The sequence below is a fragment of the Osmerus eperlanus genome, chromosome 9, assembly GCF_963692335.1.
Source record: "Osmerus eperlanus chromosome 9, fOsmEpe2.1, whole genome shotgun sequence".
Lineage (NCBI taxonomy): Eukaryota > Metazoa > Chordata > Actinopteri > Osmeriformes > Osmeridae > Osmerus > Osmerus eperlanus.
In genome coordinates, this window is record NC_085026.1 from 5,743,992 (window position 1) to 5,763,168 (window position 19,177).

General features: G+C 50.5%; 1 protein-coding gene across 6 annotated transcripts; it reads right to left on the reverse strand.

Moving 5' to 3' along the window:
- Positions 1 to 4,956: 4,956 nt before the first annotated feature.
- letm1 (leucine zipper-EF-hand containing transmembrane protein 1) lies at positions 4,957 to 19,177 on the reverse strand. Of its 6 annotated transcripts, none has more exons than XM_062468804.1 (16): positions 18,751 to 19,177; positions 15,549 to 15,606; positions 14,928 to 15,423; positions 12,295 to 12,438; positions 11,880 to 12,017; positions 11,574 to 11,777; positions 11,348 to 11,467; positions 11,120 to 11,251; positions 10,782 to 10,946; positions 10,381 to 10,503; positions 10,208 to 10,237; positions 9,033 to 9,167; positions 8,462 to 8,655; positions 7,880 to 7,912; positions 7,254 to 7,392; positions 4,957 to 6,686 (listed from the first exon to the last, which is right to left on the reverse strand). In XM_062468804.1, exons 1-16 carry the CDS (start codon positions 18,827 to 18,829, stop codon positions 6,537 to 6,539), a joined length of 2,340 nt encoding a protein of 779 aa, XP_062324788.1. In that variant the 5' UTR covers positions 18,830 to 19,177; the 3' UTR covers positions 4,957 to 6,536. The 6 variants fall into 6 exon arrangements, with proteins under 6 accessions (XP_062324788.1, XP_062324789.1, XP_062324792.1 ...); XM_062468805.1 differs by having other exon boundaries at positions 10,381 to 10,500; positions 18,751 to 19,176; XM_062468808.1 differs by lacking the exon at positions 7,880 to 7,912 and having other exon boundaries at positions 18,751 to 19,176.

A 19,177-nucleotide genomic window follows, 5' to 3' on the forward strand; every position in this document is an offset into this window, starting at 1 on the left:
CAGTCCTTTGCATTTTTGTTGACCACTGCAAGGTCTTTTGAGCTGCAAGGGTTGGGTAGTAGAGGGCAGACAAGACAGTGCTCCATAGTCTGGGCTGCTTGTCCACATTCACAGGTGTTTGGGCCAGTCTTGAAGCCCCATCTGACCAGATCATCTTTGGATCGTCCTGTTCTCGTTCTGAGGCGGTTGAGTGTTTTCCATTGAACCCATCAAGTGAGTGTGTTGAAGTACTGGGTCAGTGTGTATGTGTGTGTGAGTGTGTTGAGGTACTGGGTCAGTGTGTATGTGTGAGTGTGTTGAGGTACTGAGTGTGTGTGTGTGTGTGTATGTGTGTGTGTGGCCCCAGTGAGGCTTAATGAATCCCTGAGGAGCACACAGCTGCCTGGAAGCATCCAAGAAACCACCTTCACCCTCCTGTCTCTCCTTCCCTCTTCTCTCTCTCTCCTTCCCTCTTCTCCTCCTCCAACCCCAACACTCCCTCCTCTCTCTCCTTCCCTCTTCTCTCTCTCTCCTTCCCTCTTCTCCTCCTCCAACCCCAACACTCCCTCCTCTCTCTCCTTCCCTCTTCTCTCTCTCTCCTTCCCTCTTCTCCTCCTCCAACCCCAACACTCCCCCCTCTCTCTCCTTCCCTCTTCTCTCTCTCTCCTTCCCTCTTCTCCTCCTCCAACCCCAACACTCCCTCCTCTCTCTCCTTCCCTCTTCTCTCTCTCCTCTTCTCCTCCTAATAACCCCAACACTCCCTCCCCTCCCCCCCCGCCTCTCAGCTTGTTCCCTAGCACCAGCTACATGCACATCAGAAATGACTCCCTCACAGTTTTACTGTCAGTATTACTGAGTGTCAGTTCTCCTGACAGGCTTCAGCTGAATGAAGACTCTCTGCCGGTGCTTCCTACAGCCAGGTCCTGACGGCGTATTGATTGAGAGAGCTCCAGTAAGGAGATAAGCTACTCTGACACACAGGAGCACAAAGCTATCAAGCACAGCGAGGGAGAGGCAGGGCTGCTGGGTAAACATGTATCCACTTTCACAATGAGCCCAGAGGCATGTGGACCTGTGCTTCATGAGTTCACAGGCCTCTGCTGTTGATGAGGCATGAGATCATACCCTGAGCACAGAGAGGAGGAGGGGGGGGGGGGGGGTGCTGAGAGTGGAACAGGGCCTTGAGAGTGGAGTGGAGGCTGGGAGAGATGGCTGTGGAGGCTGCAGCGGTGATAAACTCTCCCTCTTCGACCATCTGTTCCGATGTCGCAAACATGGTGAGAGCGCCGGGGAGAACGTGCCGCCTGTGGGGGACACGGCCACCGAGCCGGGAGCTCTTAAAAGGACAAGCCTCGCCCGCAGGGCGCCATCAGATCACAGGGTTCTATCTCCTGCTGAAAGGATGGCTGTTCTTTCTCCTCAGCATCAGCCAATAACAGTCCCCCTAAACGGACAAACACACAGTCCTCCATACAGCCCCCCCCCTCCCCCCCATGGCTGCAACCACACCCAGGAGCCTGTTGTGGAGGATACAGCTCTGTGTCTCCACTCTGGGACAACCAGCGAGAGCCCGAAGTCTGCCAACACAGCACTAGCCACTTACAGAATTACTTCGCCGTCCCTGTAAGTCACTCTGCTTCCCCTGTAATCCTTTATTTCCGTGGCTTTGCATCATCTGATTATCCGCCCTTACTGCAGTGCCCAATTGCCCCAATTCCTTTCAAACATAACAAGTTGACAATTACAGAGTTCACCACCCGTGGGTACAGAGACGGTGATGAAATAAGGTGCTGTGTGCAAAGAACCGGCTGGGCCTGTTGGTGAGGGAGGATGGCGGACCTGGTGTGTGCGCTGGCACATGATAGTCTTCCTTTTATGAGGACGTCGTGGAGCAATCAGCCTCTGTTGCTTCGTGTTCTGATGACGGAGCCGTCATGTCCAGTGTCCGTAGCGGCAGTAGTGCCGGAGCGCTGTCCGAGTCTTAAGTCTTTCACCTTTGTGCGTGAAAGACGTTTTTGTCATCACCTTGTGGTCATTTGTATTTGCATGTATTACTATAGCTATTTTGTTGAATATTATGTGGCCAAATGTAAATGTAATGCCTTCATTGAATGTGCTGTGTGCCATGTCAAAAACAAGAACATCCTCATAACTCTGAAGTCCTGAGCATCGACCGTTATCCTAGCTCCCCAGGTTTTTGTCGAGCCCCCCCGTTAGCCAAGGGAGAGAGAGAATCCTGGTGCTGTGTGAGCAGCAGTGCCACACTGCCCCCTGGTGGGGAGGAAGGACATCACAGTGAAGGAGGAAGCGGACAGGCTTTGTGGATCCTTTTATTGCGTTTAACACCTGCTATGAGTTACAGCATGATTATGACCGATACAAAACAATCCAAATGTCTTAATGTGTTCATGTCTTCAGTACACTGTGAAGCAAAATAAGTTTCAATCTAGAGCCCGCCGAACAAAGCAGAAAGTCAAAGCAAGACCCTCTGGCGTCTCTGACATCTGAACAGTTGTGTCGACTAGTTGATTCTCCTCAGAGAAACAGGCCCTCACGTAGATCTTATCAGGGGCCCAGTGGGAGGAGTTTTGCATAACAGCAGCAATCCTAAAGTTCTAATGCTAGAGCTGCACTATGAAACATTCTGTCACGAGATGTTTGTCGTCAAGTACATTCCCGTTGTAAATACACGTCGTCCAGTGATGGGTGTTCGCATAGATATGTCTATGGGTGTTCGTGTGATGAGGGGAGGTGAGAGGTTCCAGTCTGACAGGAGAGCTACTTAAGACAGTCCTGTGAGCCGGGCGTGTTTGTGATTCTACTGCGTGAAGCCTGCTCAGCCGGTCCCGTCTGATATTTCACAACAACGGCAGGTAGTCATGACGATATTGGAGCCACACAGCAGAGGGGCAAACATGCCCTGCTTCACCTTTTACAAGTCAGGTTTTTGGGATGAAATCGTATTTACAAATCAGCAACACTTTACATTAAGGTCACATGAAGTACCTTGTAACTGCATTGTTATAGCATTTCCAATGCATCTAAAATGTCAAGTCATTCAATGGTATTACGTGTTAGCGGTCAAGGTTAAGTGTAAGAGTGTATGGAGGAGAGGAGTAAGGGGTGAGTGGATGTTGGAAACTGGCAGTTGAATGTTGTTACCAAACAAGATCAATGTTAACATCCACTTACACCTGCATAGCTCAACCTCCCCCATACCAAGTTTCACCTGTGTCATTACTTGTACCACTAAACTGTAACTAAGTGCCACTACATAGCAGCAATGTGCCTACATTCTTGTTACTATAAGTATTGCTTTGTGATGAAATGGTAGTTTATGTAACTTTAATGAGAAGTGTTTGTGTAGCTGCATGGTAGTTCATGTAAACTTAATATAAAGTGTTGCCCACAAGTCATTTAAATAATAAACTGTGTGCTAACATCCTAAATATTCACAGCAAGACACGCATTTCTGTTGCTGTGGAGATCCTCCATTGAAGCAGTCTAGTCTACAACTAACAGGCTCTAAAGTGTGTGCAGGACAGCTGAATATACATACTAAATACTACTGTTGGTGTACTACTGTATGTATAAAACTGCATGTGTGAGCATATCAGGTCTCAGTGGACCTACATCAGAAAGAGCTTCAAATGATATCCAAGCATAACAACCCGGTTGGCTGATGTTCCAGACAAGATCCACAAGCTGTTCCTGTATGATTTGGTACTTATGTGTTTGTGCAAAATGTGCTTCGATCTCCTGTTACACTGACTCCATTTTGACCTGTAGCACGGAGGGAGGTCAAACAAGAAGGGATTGTTTATGTGAAGGCGCAGAATGTATTATATTGTATAGATATATATACATATATACTGTATATTTGAACTTTGATATCACTTATGGTTTTACCATAGATGCCATCTCTGGAGGCAGCGATCCCTCACTGACGCTTCTCCTAAGACCTTCCATAGTGTTTATTCTTTGTGAGTTGCTCATCTTCTCTGGGGGTTCAGGTGGGTCACAGCAGGGGATCTGTGGACCTGTGAAGCCATCTGGGGCGTTTTGTGTACGAGGGCTCTACACATGACTAGATCAGTTGTTGTGCTCCATGTCCTGTGCACTCACTAAGGCCTTCTGGAACATTCCTGCAGCTCCCTCACATTCATGCAGGTGTACCATCACCTCAGCTTAACTCTGCTTCACATTCACAACACATCCATATGTCAGGTCTACATACCTTCAATTCAGTTTAAGACACTTTTTATAGGATTTGACTATTAAAATCAACCAACAACTGAAATCCAATAGACCTCAACCTATTTGATACTCTCCTCCCCCCCCCCCACACACACACGTTATAAATATCTACACATCTTCAATAAACAGTCAAAAACTCAAAAAAACTCCAAAGGCTTTTTAAACACCTCAACAGTGCAGTGACAAACTGTACCTTCATGAAAACATGTTAGGCAAATCTCTAACGTTCAAAGTGCTTCTGCGTTCAAGGCTAGACACGTCCTCGCTACGGGCTGGTCTGAGATCAGGAGAGTGCGGCGATCTCCCTACTACACTGTGACTTGGTTTCTCTGGGTCTGTGCTGGGACAAGAGCCAGCCATCCTGTAGCTCTGACCCAGGTTAGGATCACCAGAACCACTGTGGAGGTGTGACCGTGTGGAGCAGGGAGGGGGAAGGAGGGTGAGCGAGGGGGGTGAGCGAGGGGCCGGGGGAGAGGGGGTGTGACGGCGTGGGGAGGGGGGTGAGCGAGGGGCCGGGGGAGAGGGGGTGTGACGGCGTGGGGAGGGGGGTGAGCGAGGGGCCGGGGGAGAGGGGGTGTGACGGCGTGGGGAGGGGGGTGAGCGAGGGGCCGGGGGTGTGACGGCATGGGGAGGGGGGTGAGCGAGGGGAGGGATGGTGGATGGCAGGAGGATTGAGACATGCAGCATGACAACATAAAAAACAAAAATGCTACGCAAACATTCAGAGATCAAAAACATTTAATTAAAAACACTGGTGTGCTATTTTTGGTAAAGGTTAATCAATTACATAAACGCTTGATTTATGTCCCAATATACTTTTGTCTGTGCAGATTTCAAGTCAAGTCAGCAAAACAAACATATTGACTCAGTTACTTAATGTCCATATCTCATATTACTTGAAGCTCGTCTTTGCAATACTGCTCCATTCAGTTCAAATGCATAAATAACAGAGAATACATTCTACTATTCTATACATCTGGCATTAGCTGCAGGGTCCTGAGAACACGTATACATTCTGAGCAAATCAATTTGACAGCAACACGTCTTGCAACTCAACACTTCTACAACACAAGCTTCTCACCAAAGTATGGTGTCATCGTCACTGACCGCAGAGAACACTCGTCTGAGCGGGGGACAGGGAGACCTCGGCAGCGCTGGGTTCAGTGCAGATCTACCGTGCTGGTCTCCACTTTCTCACGCCTCTGACAACTAATGACTCAGACAAAAGCAGCTGTTGCAACGGAAACAGCTTCACGTCTGCCCACAGGGGGAAAAAGGCTTCCCAAATACGTCATCTCAAAGTCCTAACGTATTATTTTGATATTATATCGTACACAATCAAAATGTCTCATAAAAGCGCCAAAAGTTAAAAGCAATTAGTATTGTTTACTTGTTGCTTTAAATATGAATGCCTCTGGACCCAATAGTGCCGGGGCCAAGTCTGGAGACCAGCGGCCCATGAGAATGCTGTTCTGAGGGATCCAGATACCCCCAGGCTGCCCTAGATACCCCAGGGCACATCCAGATACCCCAGATATCCCTGATGCCCACTAGGCTGTTCCAGGTATCCCCTGGACACCTCCAAATACCTCTGCACAGCTCCAGCTCGTCTAGCAGGCAACCCACTGTAGTGCAAATACACTGTGAGAACTTTCTCCGCTCTCTCTACCTTACCTCTCCTCAACCTTGCACGTCCATCTTTCCTCCGCCCTGCACGTTTACATCCAGCCCTGGTGAGAGCCGAGCACCCAATCAGCACGTCCACCTTCCTAATGTGCTACTCCTCCATGTCACATTTGCAATAAATTATACGTTTATCAAAAACACGTTGATGCAAACCAAACAAAAACATCAAAGCAAATGGTACGTCGTCTGAGTGGAATGATGGAGGTGAACGTGATTGTGTGCGGTCAAGAAGCGTGTCTGGGGAATGGTTGCGTTTGAATTCACTTAAAAAGGCAAGAAAGATTCACATCAAATTTCAACATCTTGTTTTCAAAACCAATTTTAGCAAAGCTTTTCCAGCCAGTGCAAGATAGGAGAACAACCATTTAACTGCTGAAAAAACCCTAAAATACTTAGATCCAGGTAGTAAATTAGTTGTACTTATTTCTACCTTTGTGCGTTTAGAAGCTAGTCACCAGCTTTTAGGAACTTGGAGTAGGAGGACATTTCTTTGTTAGACACATTTAGGTGGCACCTGCCAATGACGGATGGAAGGTGTAGCTGGTGGGGTAACCGTGATGGGGGGGGGGGGGGGGGGGTCAGGACGGAGGGGTGACCCCCAGCCAGAGCTCCTGTTATAGCTGCGTAGCTGCCTGCTCCTTCTCTGCCTTGTCTTTGGCCTTCTCCTTCTCCACCAGCCTCTCCTCCTTCTGCAGCAAGACCATCATCTCTGCCACCTGGCTGGTGGACACGTCGATGTCCTCCTTGTCTATCAGCTCCACCACCTGCATGGACAACACAGCCGTCACATGGAGAATGCAGCGAGAGAACCCAGAGAGAGAGAGAACCCAGAGAGAGAAAGAACCCAGAGAGAGAAAGAACCCAGAGAGAGAAAGAACCCAGAGAGAGAGAGAACCCAGAGAGATAGAACCCAGAGAAAGAGAGAGAGAACAGAGAGAACCCAGAGAGAGAACCCAGAGAGAGAGAACCCAGAGAGAACCCAGAGAGAGAGAGAGAACCCAGAGAGAGAGAGAGAACCCAGAGAGAGAGAGAACCCAGAGAGAGAGAGAGAGAGAACAGAGTGAGAACCCAGAGAGAGAACAGAGAGGGAACCAAGAGAGAGAACAGAGAGAGAGAGAGAACAGAGAGAGAACCCAGAGAGAGAGAGAACAGAGAGAGAACCCAGAGAGAGAACAGAGAGAACCCAGAGAGAGAGAGAACCCAGAGAGAACCAAGAGAGAGAGAGAACCCAGAGAGAACCCAGAGAACAGAGTGAGAACCCAGAGAGAGAGAACAGAGAGAGAGAGAGAGAGAGAAACCTGCCACATCACCAATAGCCCTGCCTTTGGTACCTTGATGACCTCATCGATGTCCACCTTGCCGTCCTTGTTGTCGTCAAGGGCGACAGCGATGCTCTGCAACTTGTGTTCCGGGATGTTCTGGATCTGCCGCATGACGCTGATGAGCTCGCTGATGCTGACCAGGTTCTCCCTGCGGAAGAGGAACACACTGATCCAGAAGGCGTTGGGTCGGCTTGGCCGCCGCAGCGTGGAGGAGGGGCCTCAGCCTGCCACACCCAGGCTCCCATGCACGGAAGCACGTCAATCAAAACTAGTCTCAGCTTGGAAATCGCTTATCCCTCAGGCTCTGCACGTTGATATGCAATGAAGCACAATATATGACTGAGTAGCGAATTATAATTCATGAAAATAATTGAGCTAAAAATGTTAAAAAATTCAAAGAAAATCGGGATGCTGTCTGTCTGATGGTAGTGATCAGGAATGCACATTCGGAGCATCCGCGCGATAGATGCAGAGTTTTAGAAAAACATCCCAAATGCAAAATGTCAAATCAAGCAGTCTCCCTCCTCACGATGTTATTGTGTTCATGATTAGAGCCAACATGGTGAGTGCTGTGAGTCCCGGCGGCCCAGAGCGCACCTGGAGGCGAGGGGGGGAAGGGGCGCAGGGTGTCTTACCTGCGGGGGGCGCTATGTCTCTCAGAGAACAATCTGTGAAACACAGATGTGTTAGGAACTGAGGAGCCTGAAGGCTGAGCCTGATCTCCACACCACTCTTAACACGCATCACTGGACACTAGACTGATCTCCACACCACTCTTAACACGCATCACTGGACACTAGACTGCAACACCTACATCAGGGTACAACAGGGCTGGATACATTCCAACAGCACCCCCTGGTGGCCAGAATGGATGACTACTAGCAACACTCGGATTCCACAGGAAGAGGCATGTTCTATCATTTGCATTGATTGATTATACATGTTATAGACGATGTCTAGTGATCGTGTAGGGTCTAAAACATTAAGTGTACAAGATTAAGCCTTTTCTCGAACGTGTTCGGGGATTCGACATGTTCTAGAATGTGTTCATCGTTTTTTTTGGCACGAGATGAAGCGTGTGTCCAGAAAGTGTGGCAGGGATTCTAAACTGTTCTCGAATGCGTATACCGGTTCTACCGGCATGTTCTAGAAGGTGTTTAGCGCTTCAATAATGTTCCAGAAGGGTGTTGAGCGTTCCATAGAGTGGGCGTTCTTACCCGACAGGAGGCGTGGTGTCGCAGTCCATCTGGCCGTCCAGCACCACCTTGTCGTGCTCCAGCTCTGTGATGATCTTGCCGATGCGTCCGATCATGTGGTTGACCTTCTTGGACAGGCGCTTGCTGGCCATGGACTCCTTTACTGCCCTCTGCTGGCCAGACTTGCACAGCTCCTTCTTCAGGTCTGCCAGATCCTACACACACACAGGAAGCAGTTCCCAGACAAAGGTCACGGTGTTGCTACATACCTGGTGAGGAGCTGCAGTGTGTGTAGATGTGTGTGTGTATATATGTGTGTGTGTGTATAGATGTGTTTGTGTATAGGTGTGTGTAGGTGTGTGTGTGTAGGTGTGTTAGGGTTGAGCGATAGAAGCTTAAATTCCTATCGGACACCGTCACCGCTTCGATTAGCGATTGACGACATATTCTGCAATTTGTTCTAAAGTGTCATAAACATGTTCCTCATCATGTTCTGTGACTCGTACGGATCCCCATAATTCCCTAAATCTCCATGCGGAGTTGCAGTGAAAAGATCCAGACTGGACAGTGACATGCTGGGCTAGTGCCTCACCTCACTGTACTCCTGGACGTCGTCCTTCAGGTCCTCCAGCTCCTCCTTCTCCAGGGACAGCAGCCTCCTCTGCTCCTTCAGCTTGGTGCACGCATCACTCAGCATGTCGATCTCCTCCTTGGTGATCTCCTCGCCCTGGCGGAGCAGAGGGGGGAGCTTCAACACTGACACACACAGGCCTGGAGTCTAGTATGCAGCCTGCACCAGGCAGCCTGCACTAGGCAGCCTACACTAGGCAGCCTACACTAAGCAGCCTGCACTAGGCAGCCTACACTAGGCAGCCTACACTAGGCAGCCTACACTAGGCAGCCTACACTAGGCAGCCTACACTAAGCAGCCTACACTAGGCAGCCTACACTAGGCAGCCTACACTAGGCAGCCTACACTAGGCAGCCTACACTAGGCAGCCTACACTAGGCAGCCTGCACTAGGCAGCCTACACTAGGCAGCCTACACTAAGCAGCCTGCACTAGGCAGCCTGCACTAGGCAGCCTACACTAAGCAGCCTGCACTAGGCAGCCTGCACTAGGCAGCCTGCACTAGGCAGCCTACACTAAGCAGCCTGCACTAGGCAGCCTACACTAAGCAGCCTGCACTAGGCAGCCTACACTAGGCAGCCTACACTAAGCAGCCTGCACTAGGCAGCCTGCACTAGGCAGCCTACACTAAGCAGCCTGCACTAGGCAGCCTGCACTAGGCAGCCTACACTAAGCAGCCTGCACTAGGCAGCCTACACTAGGCAGCCTGCACTAGGCAGCCTGCACTAGGCAGCCTACACTAGGCAGCCTGCACTAGGCAGCCTGCACTAGGCAGCCTGCACTAGGCAGCCTGCATTAGGCAGCCTGCATTAGGCAGCCTGCACTAGGCAGCCTGCACTAGGCAGCCTGCACTAGGCAGCCTGCATTAGGCAGCCTGCATTAGGCAGCCTGCATTAGGCAGCCTGCACTAGGCAGCCTGCACTAGGCAGCCTGCACTAGGCAGCCTGCATTAGGCAGCCTGCACTAGGCAGCCTGCACTAGGCAGCCTGCATTAGGCAGCCTGCACTAGGCAGCCTGCACTAGGCAGCCTGCACTAGGCAGCCTGCATTAGGCAGCCTGCACTAGGCAGCCTGCACTAGGCAGCCTGCATTAGGCAGCCTACACTAGGCAGGGGAGGGTCAGAGCCTGGAATCTGACCTGAATATGGATGTACTTCTGCCACTCAAACTGTGTGAGACAGGTGAGTAAGAGATAGATGAGTCAGACACAGGTGAGAGGGCAGTGTGAGAGTCAGGGCTGTACGTGTATGGCAGGCAGTGTGTGTGTATGTGGCTGTGTGTGTGTGTAGTGGTGTGTGTGTGTGTGTTTACCTTAACCCCCTCCAGGACCGAGGCGGTGTCTCGGAGGGTCTCTGCCGTGTCCACACTGGAGAGAGCGCGCTCAGGATTAAGCTGGCTCCTCTTGGCCTCTGCGTCCATCACCGCCCCGTTCTGCTGGAGGAAGACATGTCCTCATCCTGCTCCCAGTGTGTGTGTGTGTGTGTGTCACTGGGTCTGTGTCCTGTGTGTGTGTGTCGCTGGGTCTGTGTCCTGTGTGTGTGTGTGTGTCACTGGGTCTGTGTCCTGTGTGTGCGTGTGCGTGTGCGTGTGTGAGTGTGTGTGTGACTGGGTCTGTGTCCTGTGTGTGTGTGTGACTGGGTCTGTGTCCTGTGTGTGAGTGTGTGTGTGTGACTGGGTCTGTCTCCTGTGTGTGTCCTGTGTTTGCGTGTTACCCTGGCAGCCAGCTCCTTGTCCAGGGTGTCGTTCTGTCTCTCCAGCAGCCTGTCCTGCTGGTCCTGGCGCAGGGCAGCCTCCTCCTGCAGCCTGGTCTCCAGCCTGGTCCTGTTGTCCACCTGGGACAGCTCCAGCTCTGCCACCTGCAACTGGGCCTCCTTGGCCTGTCGCACACACGCACAATAAAGATCAGGAGTCCAACACACACACGAGTAGAGACACAAAGATATGGGGAACCATACTACCCTACACAAAAAATGCTTGAGCAGTTTTAGGAGCAAAAGCTCCAGCGGCAAACTGAAGCTCTGAGGGAGTAGGAGTGGCCATGCCGACGCACCATGTTTTCGGGCAGGTTCTGCAGCGTGGTCTTCAGCTGGTCCGCGGGGGACAGCGTGTCGGGGAGGAACATGGCCCTGGACAGCAGCAGCAGGGAGGTGGGGATGTGCTGCTTCAGGTGCAGCTCCAGCCACTGCAACAACAACACCAAGGGGGGAGATGTTATGGCAGGCGCGTGTGAGGTGTGTATGTGAGGTGCGTGTAGTGTGTGAGGTGCGTGCGTGAGCACCTGTCGGAGCTGCTCCTTCAGTCTCTCCTCCGTCACCCCCAGTGACCTCATCCCCCGGACCCGACACGCTGCCTGGATCTCCGTCACGCTCAGGCTGTCCACACCCTCCTCCCAGATCATCTGGAGACCGGAGCACACAGCTGCTTAGCACACACACACACACACACACATCAGGGGGAGCGCCGGTCTGGTGAGGCTGCAGAGACAGAGAGGGAGGCAGGCCGACCTTGTCGTCGGCGCGGATGGTCCTGAGCTTCATGATGAGCTGGAAGCGCAGGAAGTTGTTGGTGCCCATGGACTGCAGCTCCAGCAGGCGGCACAGCGCCACCAGCTGGGGACGCGTGAGGTTGTCCAGGGTCAGCTCGTCCTCGAACAGCTTGGAGAAGCGGATGATCTGCTCGTTGCTGGGCCGCTCGCCTGAGTTTCGGATCTACACACACACACGCACGCACGCACGTGCCACAGAGAGCCGTTAGAGAGGCTGGGAGATGCACCGAGAGGAGGGGGCGGTTACAGAGGCCGGGGACGGTACCTTCTGGAAGAAGGTGGAGAACTCTTCGGTCACGTTGCCCTTGGACGCCTTGTTGCGCAGGGCGATCTCCTCCACGGTGTCCTGGAGGAACTTGGCCATCTCCAGCTTAACCCTCAGCTCCTTCTTTAACCTCTCCTCCTACACACACACACACACACGCACACGCAAACACAGGGGATTGTATAAGAGAGGATATGACACCATTATGTCTAGATACTGAGGTAAGGGTTCCACCTGGGTCAGAAAGAGTGAGGGCAGCAGGGGATTATGGGTAGGGACAGTTCCTATGGCGAAGGCTTATGATGGGATTAGGGCTATGTGTAGGTGAGGCAGCCTCCTTAATAAAGATGACCTTCCACCGGCTGAACAAGGGGGTCAGAGAAAGGCTGAGGGTTAGGAGGTCAGAGAACCGTACCTTCTTAGACTGCGTCTCAAACGTGGAGGGCAGCATGTTGGGGAAGAGCTTCAGGACCACAGGAAGCAGGAACTCCATGAAGGGAACAATGATGAAGACCAGGAAGGGGAGGAGTCTGAAGACGTCAGCGCAAGTCCTCAGGAACTGGGGGAATATTTGCAACGAAGTGTGTGTCGTGAGTTGTGTGGTTCTGCATAACAAATTGGGTTGGCATTTTACATTAAGGTTATATCAACTGGCATGTAACTGCATCGCAACACTTCACATTGAGGTCACACTAGTGCACAGTGCCTGTGATGCAGTTGGTGGATGTCAGTGACACACAGATCATCCGGAATCATAGTTCCGTGCCTGTGATGCAGATAGTGATGAGTTTCTCAGTGGCTTTGGTACCAACATTTATAAGATCACCGATAACGAAAAAAGTACTCAACCTCCACATCATCTAGTCATAAAAGCAATTTTGTACATAATAATTCAATAAAGGGATTCAAATGAATCTGTTGTTACCAGGCTTCTGCTGAGCTTCATAACGACCCATTCATTTGAATGAGGTGTGTTTAAAACACGGGGTCCCTGAGGACCAGGGTTGAGAACCACTGCCCTGATGTCAAGTGATGCCATCAGGTGTTGATGAAGTGTGTATATCCATCCAGCAGGGGGCAGCGGTTTGGGGGGAAATGTTGCCCCACCCAATCTCCCCTCTCTTTGTCCCTCTCAACAATCACCCCACTTCATCCCATAATAGGCCTAGCACTTCTTTAGTCAGCACTTCTTACCTACTGGCCATACATCACCACGGCAACCGGCCTTCCCCCCCTAGTTCATTGGCTAGTTATTCAATGTGGTACAGTGAGCATGCTTGTAAACCAACATCTGTTCAAAACAACTCTCAACAGAAAAGAAAACTGTGTTCCAGGCCGGGGTAGAGGCCGGGGAGGTACGGGCTGGGGGGGGGGGGGGGGGCAGTTAGGAGACACAGATCCCTAACTGAGGATGGGCACCATCAAGTCTCAAGATAATGAATCAGATTCTGAGATAAGCAGGAGTTAACCCCATCAATCCCCCATCTGTCCCTCTGGTCCACCCCTCTCCCTCTCTCCCTCCCCCCTCCCCTTGACCACAGCTCTCCCCTCCCCCTCTCCTCTGCAGGGAGGAGGAGGAGGGGGGGGGGGGGGTTAGGAGAGCCAGGCTAGGTCACATGATGGTGTGGATGTGGCCTCACTCATTGTCACCTCTAAGACCACCCCTGTGATGCATTCCAGAGGGAATTTCAGACGAAACTTTGGATGTATCATGAAAGATAAAGAGGAGAGGGAGAGGACAGAATGGTGTTGCCTCACATAACCTGCTGCTCTCTGGGTGAGGACAGAGCTTCGTGTTTCAACGTGAGCCGTGCTGCAGCCAGGAGCAGAGCGGCACGTTACTATGGCCACACACACACACACACAGAACAGCTAAGCCAGTAATGGAAGCCTATGGCAGCCTACTAGCCTAGACAAAGCAGCTAGCTAGCCTAGACCAGCTAGTCGTGGAAGCCTGTGGTAAGCTAGCTTAGTCTCTGGGCCTTGTGGATTGCTGGTCAAGTAAGTTAGAGTCACCAGGGAGGTGAGGGGGTAATGGCTCTTCCTGGAGAGCTGTAATCCTGCAGCAGTACCCACAGAACACACTGACACCGTGGGCTCATTTCCTATAATTGATCCCATAAGGGCTGAGAGGGTTTGGATTAAACAAGTCGGAACACTGTGTCTGAAAAGTCCTGGATCCCTGCTCAGCCTCTGCTGATCCCCTGGAACCACACAGGCCAGGCCTCCAGACCTTTAACCTACATGAGACACTGGCCTCCAGACCTTTAACCTACATGAGACACTGGCCTCCAGACCTTTAACCTACATGAGACACTGGCCTCCAGACCTTTAAACTACATGAGACACTGGCCTCCAGACCTTTAACCTACATGAGACACTGGCCTCCAGACCTTTAACCTACATGAGACACTGGCCTCCAGACCTTTAACCTACATGAGACACTGGCCTCCAGACCTTTAACCTACATGAGACACTGGCCTCCAGACCTTTAACCTACATGAGACACTGGCCTCCAGACCTTTAACCTACATGAGACACTGGCCTCCAGACCTTTAACCTACATGAGACACTGGCCTCCAGACCTTTAACCTACATGAGACACTGGCCTCCAGACCTTTAACCTACATGAGACACTGGCCTCCAGACCTTTAACCTACATGAGACACTGGCCTCCAGACCTTTAACCTACATGAGACACTGGCCTCCAGACCTTTAACCTACATGAGACACTGGCCTCCAGATCCCAACCCTACCCCTTGACACCCAGATAGGCCCAGCCTTCGTTTTATCTATTGGAGTCAGAATTACGGACACAGAAATGGAATGGCGAAAAACGCAATTGCATTCAAATGCACCCCACTGTCCACAAAACTGCCCTCGAATAGTGAGAAAATCAATGAACATGAAACTTCTTCAAAACATGGAGAATGGTGTCAACTCCTCCCTTCCAGATCACTTCCCCCCCCCCCCCCCACCCACCGCCCTTCTCCCTCCTGGCATCTTCTAACCACGCCGTTCCCAGAGACCAAACCCCCCCAGGCTCACCTGCCTCCTCTCCCTGCGCGTCAGCGGCGACCCGTTCAGCACCCTCCAGAGCATGCGCCCTGCGATGGTGGTGTCGATCCACAGCAGCCTGAAGCCGTGGTAGTAGTGCTTGACCTCGTCCAGCACGCGCTGCCTGATGGTCCTCCTGACCACGTCCGAGTCCAGGGTGGGGCTGTACACCGGCCCGCCCTCCTCCAGCTTCTTGTTCTTGTCCTTCAGGGAGCGCAGGGACCTCTCCACCTTGGAGTTGTCCCAGTGCCGCCCCGAGGAATGAATCCAGCGCACCTGCGTGTGCGTCTGCGGCCGGGCTATCGTCCAGCGGACCCCTGCAGCCAGGGTGGGGTACGGGGAGGAGGAAGAGGGGTGCTGGGAAGAGGAGCTGGCTGCCATGATGCAGTAGAGCCGGGGGGGGTCTGCGGCCAGGAGGCCTTCTGTGAGGAGCAGGGGGGGGCAGACAGAAGGGGCTGGGGCCACACTGCCAGCCTGTAGAGCATCCCTACAGGAGAAGAAGAGGCTGAAGTTAGGAAGAACAGCTCCAGTCGGGAGACATCCGGACCTGCCTCCTCCCAGCTCCACACGCACGCATGGTCCTAGTGTCCGTACCGTCTGACAGGATCTTACCTGTGGATGGACAGCTTGAGTGCAGAACAGCTGAGGCTGGATCCATCCTGCAGTTTCCCTGGAGAGACAAACGCATGTTGATGATAATCCCCCACCACAAAATGAATCTCACACACACCAAACCAGGCTATATTTACCCTTGGCTGATACATAATGTGTCTGCATGATCTTCCCAGTAACATTCACAGCTGAACAGTTTTGCTGTGTCACTGAAGCAGACTAGACTACGTCAACAACAGACTGCCTCCACCATGGGGTTGGGCCACATGTCAAATATATCAGCAAGCAAAGATTGGATGAATCCATTGCGGTGGATTTTTCTCTTCCGGTATTTAGCAGATTTCATTTTGGTGAATTAATGAAAATATGTTATTTAGTAAGTTTATGTTATTGATGTCTGGGTAACTTGGCCTGTAGTAGTTGAGGGGGCTGCTGCTGTCAGTGCTTATGTAGTAGTGTTCAGCCGGTAGATGCACCCCAGCAAATAGTGGTGCAAAGGATCACAACACAGTTGACAGTTCAGATCCAACCGCAGTTTTGAGTCACGTGTAAGGCTGGGTGTCACCCTGCCCCCACCTCTCATATGCTAAAATCTGGAGTTGCTCGACAGGGGCTCAACCGGATGGCTCTCACACCCCCATTGTGTAACTTACTGTAGCATTGCTAGTCATATGTTGATAAGGGTCAAGAAGTGGTCTGATTGGTTGCTTTTGTGTATAAAAGGAATGGTGAAGCATTGTTCTGTGGATTCTTCCTCTCCTGAGACCTTTCTCCTCAGTTCTCCCTTGTCCTCCTTCTCCTTTCTCTCCGATTCACAATGATCATGGTAGAGTAGGTCAGATTTAAAGCCTTAATTTTGAAACATGTTTGCCTTGTAATTGATTTCATTCATTCATTTGCAATGTTATTAAATGATTAAACACGACCATTATTTTCTATTGCAACCATCTCTAGCTCTGTACCAACATCCTCTAAAAGCAGGCCTCTACCAGCAGGTTGTATCCTTTTCTAAGCCCCTCATATGTCCAGCACAGCCAGGCCTGTACGCTACATGCTAGGTGGAGCGTAACAGAGTGTACTGGAATCCAATCACCTTTCTCACTGTTAAGAATACAGCTCTGTGTTCCCTTGGAATGCCCTGGAATGAGTTACATAAACCACAGCTTTCTACCGGAGTTGTAATAGGGTTGCATGAGAGAGCTATCTCTTACACCAGAGCCTGAACACACTCCCTGAACAGGCCAAAGAAACATGCCAAATCTCGGGTGAAAAGCCCATCACAAAATGAGCAGCAAGCAATATGATATTGATGTAGGAAATTGTCACAATGACAATTCAGTGAACAGAAGCCTGCTGCCCGACAGCACTGTATTGTCTTCAGGATTCATACAGATCCTTCCATCACACACCAAACGCTTCAAGAGGATGTTCCTTTGCTTTCGCAACGTCGCAAAACATTTCAACACGTCTCTTAACACCCTGGACGTTTACTAACATCCCTCGTCCTCACCCTCGTCCATGGCCTCCTAGATATACTTACTGTAAGTCGCTTTGGATAAGAGCGTCTGCTAAATGACTAAATGTAAATGGGTGAGGAAATACCCCAGCACCCCTTCAGCAGGTGATAGGAGGCTGGACATTGGTCACATCAGTAACCCTGACTAATCACTTCCCTGGTTCTTACTCCACAGCTAGACTCCAAGGTCCAAGTGCCAGTCTAGATAGTCCATTGCAGGGATGTCGCAATTTCACACATACTGATGAGCCTCTCCCCTGTTCCCCCCCTCCTTCTGTAATTCAAAACGCTTTCTGGGGACAGGGGGCTGCAGTGATGGGGATGAGAGGGGTGACTGCAGGGCTGTCTGGGCTGGGTTCATCTGAGGCCAAGCCTGACTTCCCTCACATGGAAACCCCTGTGTCTGGGCTGAACACCAGGTACGGTCCCCCTCCCAAATCTTTTTATAGCCCTTTGTTGCATAATGAGGAGACCGCAGCCCACAAATCACTGCCCCTGTCACATACATAGATATGTTTGTGACCTCGCTCTGCCTGACTAGACTAGTCACAGCCATGCCAACTCCTGTATGCTTAGGACCAATAGAATAAGCATATTACTTTATTCTGCTCTGTAGTGTGGATATGCTTGATCCAGCCAGTTATAACAGCTTCCAAAACCTGTATTTTACTCCTGTGTCTATAACAGATGACACAGAGACACTAAAGCTCATTGTGCTTATCACTACAAACATGCCTTCAAGATTGTGAATATTCCTCTGGCCTTGTACAATGACCCACCTGAAGGCCACAAAGACTGTCAAAAGAACCCTAATTTAGCCATACTTACAAGCCCTTGGGCCAGCCTGTCAGTTAGCAGACATGTTCAATACCTTTGAAACTGAAACTGATTATCACACACTGGTTTACCATAATGTCTAATTACAAATATAACATTTGTCTATCCAGCCTTAAGTTGGCTTTTTAGGATCGGGTGATTTTTCCTCGTAAAATGCGGAGACAGAAACAGTGCCCTGGCAGACTGCAGCGGTAGAAGGGTGGCAGTGTAGCATAGGCTGTCCTCAAATAACCTGGCCACGGATGACGTAGGTCTACCCGCTTCAAGATTTCTATTCGAAGTACGAAGATAGCTAGATATTCAGTTTTTCACAATCATGTTTTGACTTGAACAAATACGTGATGTAAATGAACCCATATGTTACCGTATCTTTGTGTAAATTGGTAAATATTTACGGTTAAAACGGGTTTTTGAAACTGGGGTGCAAGTAGCTCTTGTTAACTAGCCGCCTTGCTAAAGACTACATAAACCTAGACTGTATCACTTGCTAACAGAGTTGACAGTCGGGCACTGCTCGCTGAGGTACCGTAAAATGATTAATATAGGCATGAAAGGGCCATCACTAGGACCATCATAAGACACACACACAAAGTGCCATTCCCATTCTATTGGAAATAAACTAGCTCGAACTCCACAATAATCAACCTTCATCTTCCACATTATTCACATAACGCTATATGTGACGTCTCTACTGTTAGCTCGCTAGCAACTGGCCTTGTAACGAATGATGATGACTGATGTTAAGAGTTTATTCTGTCTAGGAGACAAGCAATAGGTCGCCATCCTAAATAATCAAAGATAAAGTCAATTCATTCTGACATGTTTCCATATAATCAAGAATGTTCTTACCTTTACGAAATTCGCTCTTTAACGACCTCGACGTTTTCATCAATGGAGCTCGAGACCTCGTAAACAAGATTAACGCCATGCTGATGATTCAGTGTTGTCAACTAACGCTTAACTAGCTAACTAGCGTGAGCTAGCGAGACTTCTTGGTTGAATTAAAATTAACTGGTATCAACTCAGAGACAAATATGTTAGGGCGTGTCTAAGAAGTTGACTTAATTTAGAACTTCATAAACTCCTCGATCCATGACCTTCCTTTCCCCGTACATGAGCCGGTGAAATGCGCTCGTAACCCATTGGCTTCCGTCTTCATCGCCAATTTGACAGGCCCGGCTACCGCTTCACCAGTGAATGGCTCTTTCCCAGGCGATTCTGGTTCAACCTCCGAGGTTTAAACGCTGCGTGGCTCCATTCGTTTATACGAGCGTAC

What these genes read in the sequence shown, in the direction of transcription:
- letm1 (XM_062468804.1), bottom strand. Translation starts at nt 18,829, where the DNA reads ATGGCGTTAATCTTGTTTACGAGGTCTCGAGCTCCATTGATGAAAACG. An exon ending in TGAAGGAGCAGCTCCGACAG is followed by an intron (nt 11,252 to 11,347) that starts GTGCTCACGCAC and finishes TTGTTGTTGCAG; the next exon opens with TGGCTGGAGCTGCACCTGAA. An exon ending in CGGTCCTGGAGGGGGTTAAG is followed by an intron (nt 10,238 to 10,380) that starts GTAAACACACAC and finishes TGTCTCACACAG; the next exon opens with TTTGAGTGGCAGAAGTACAT.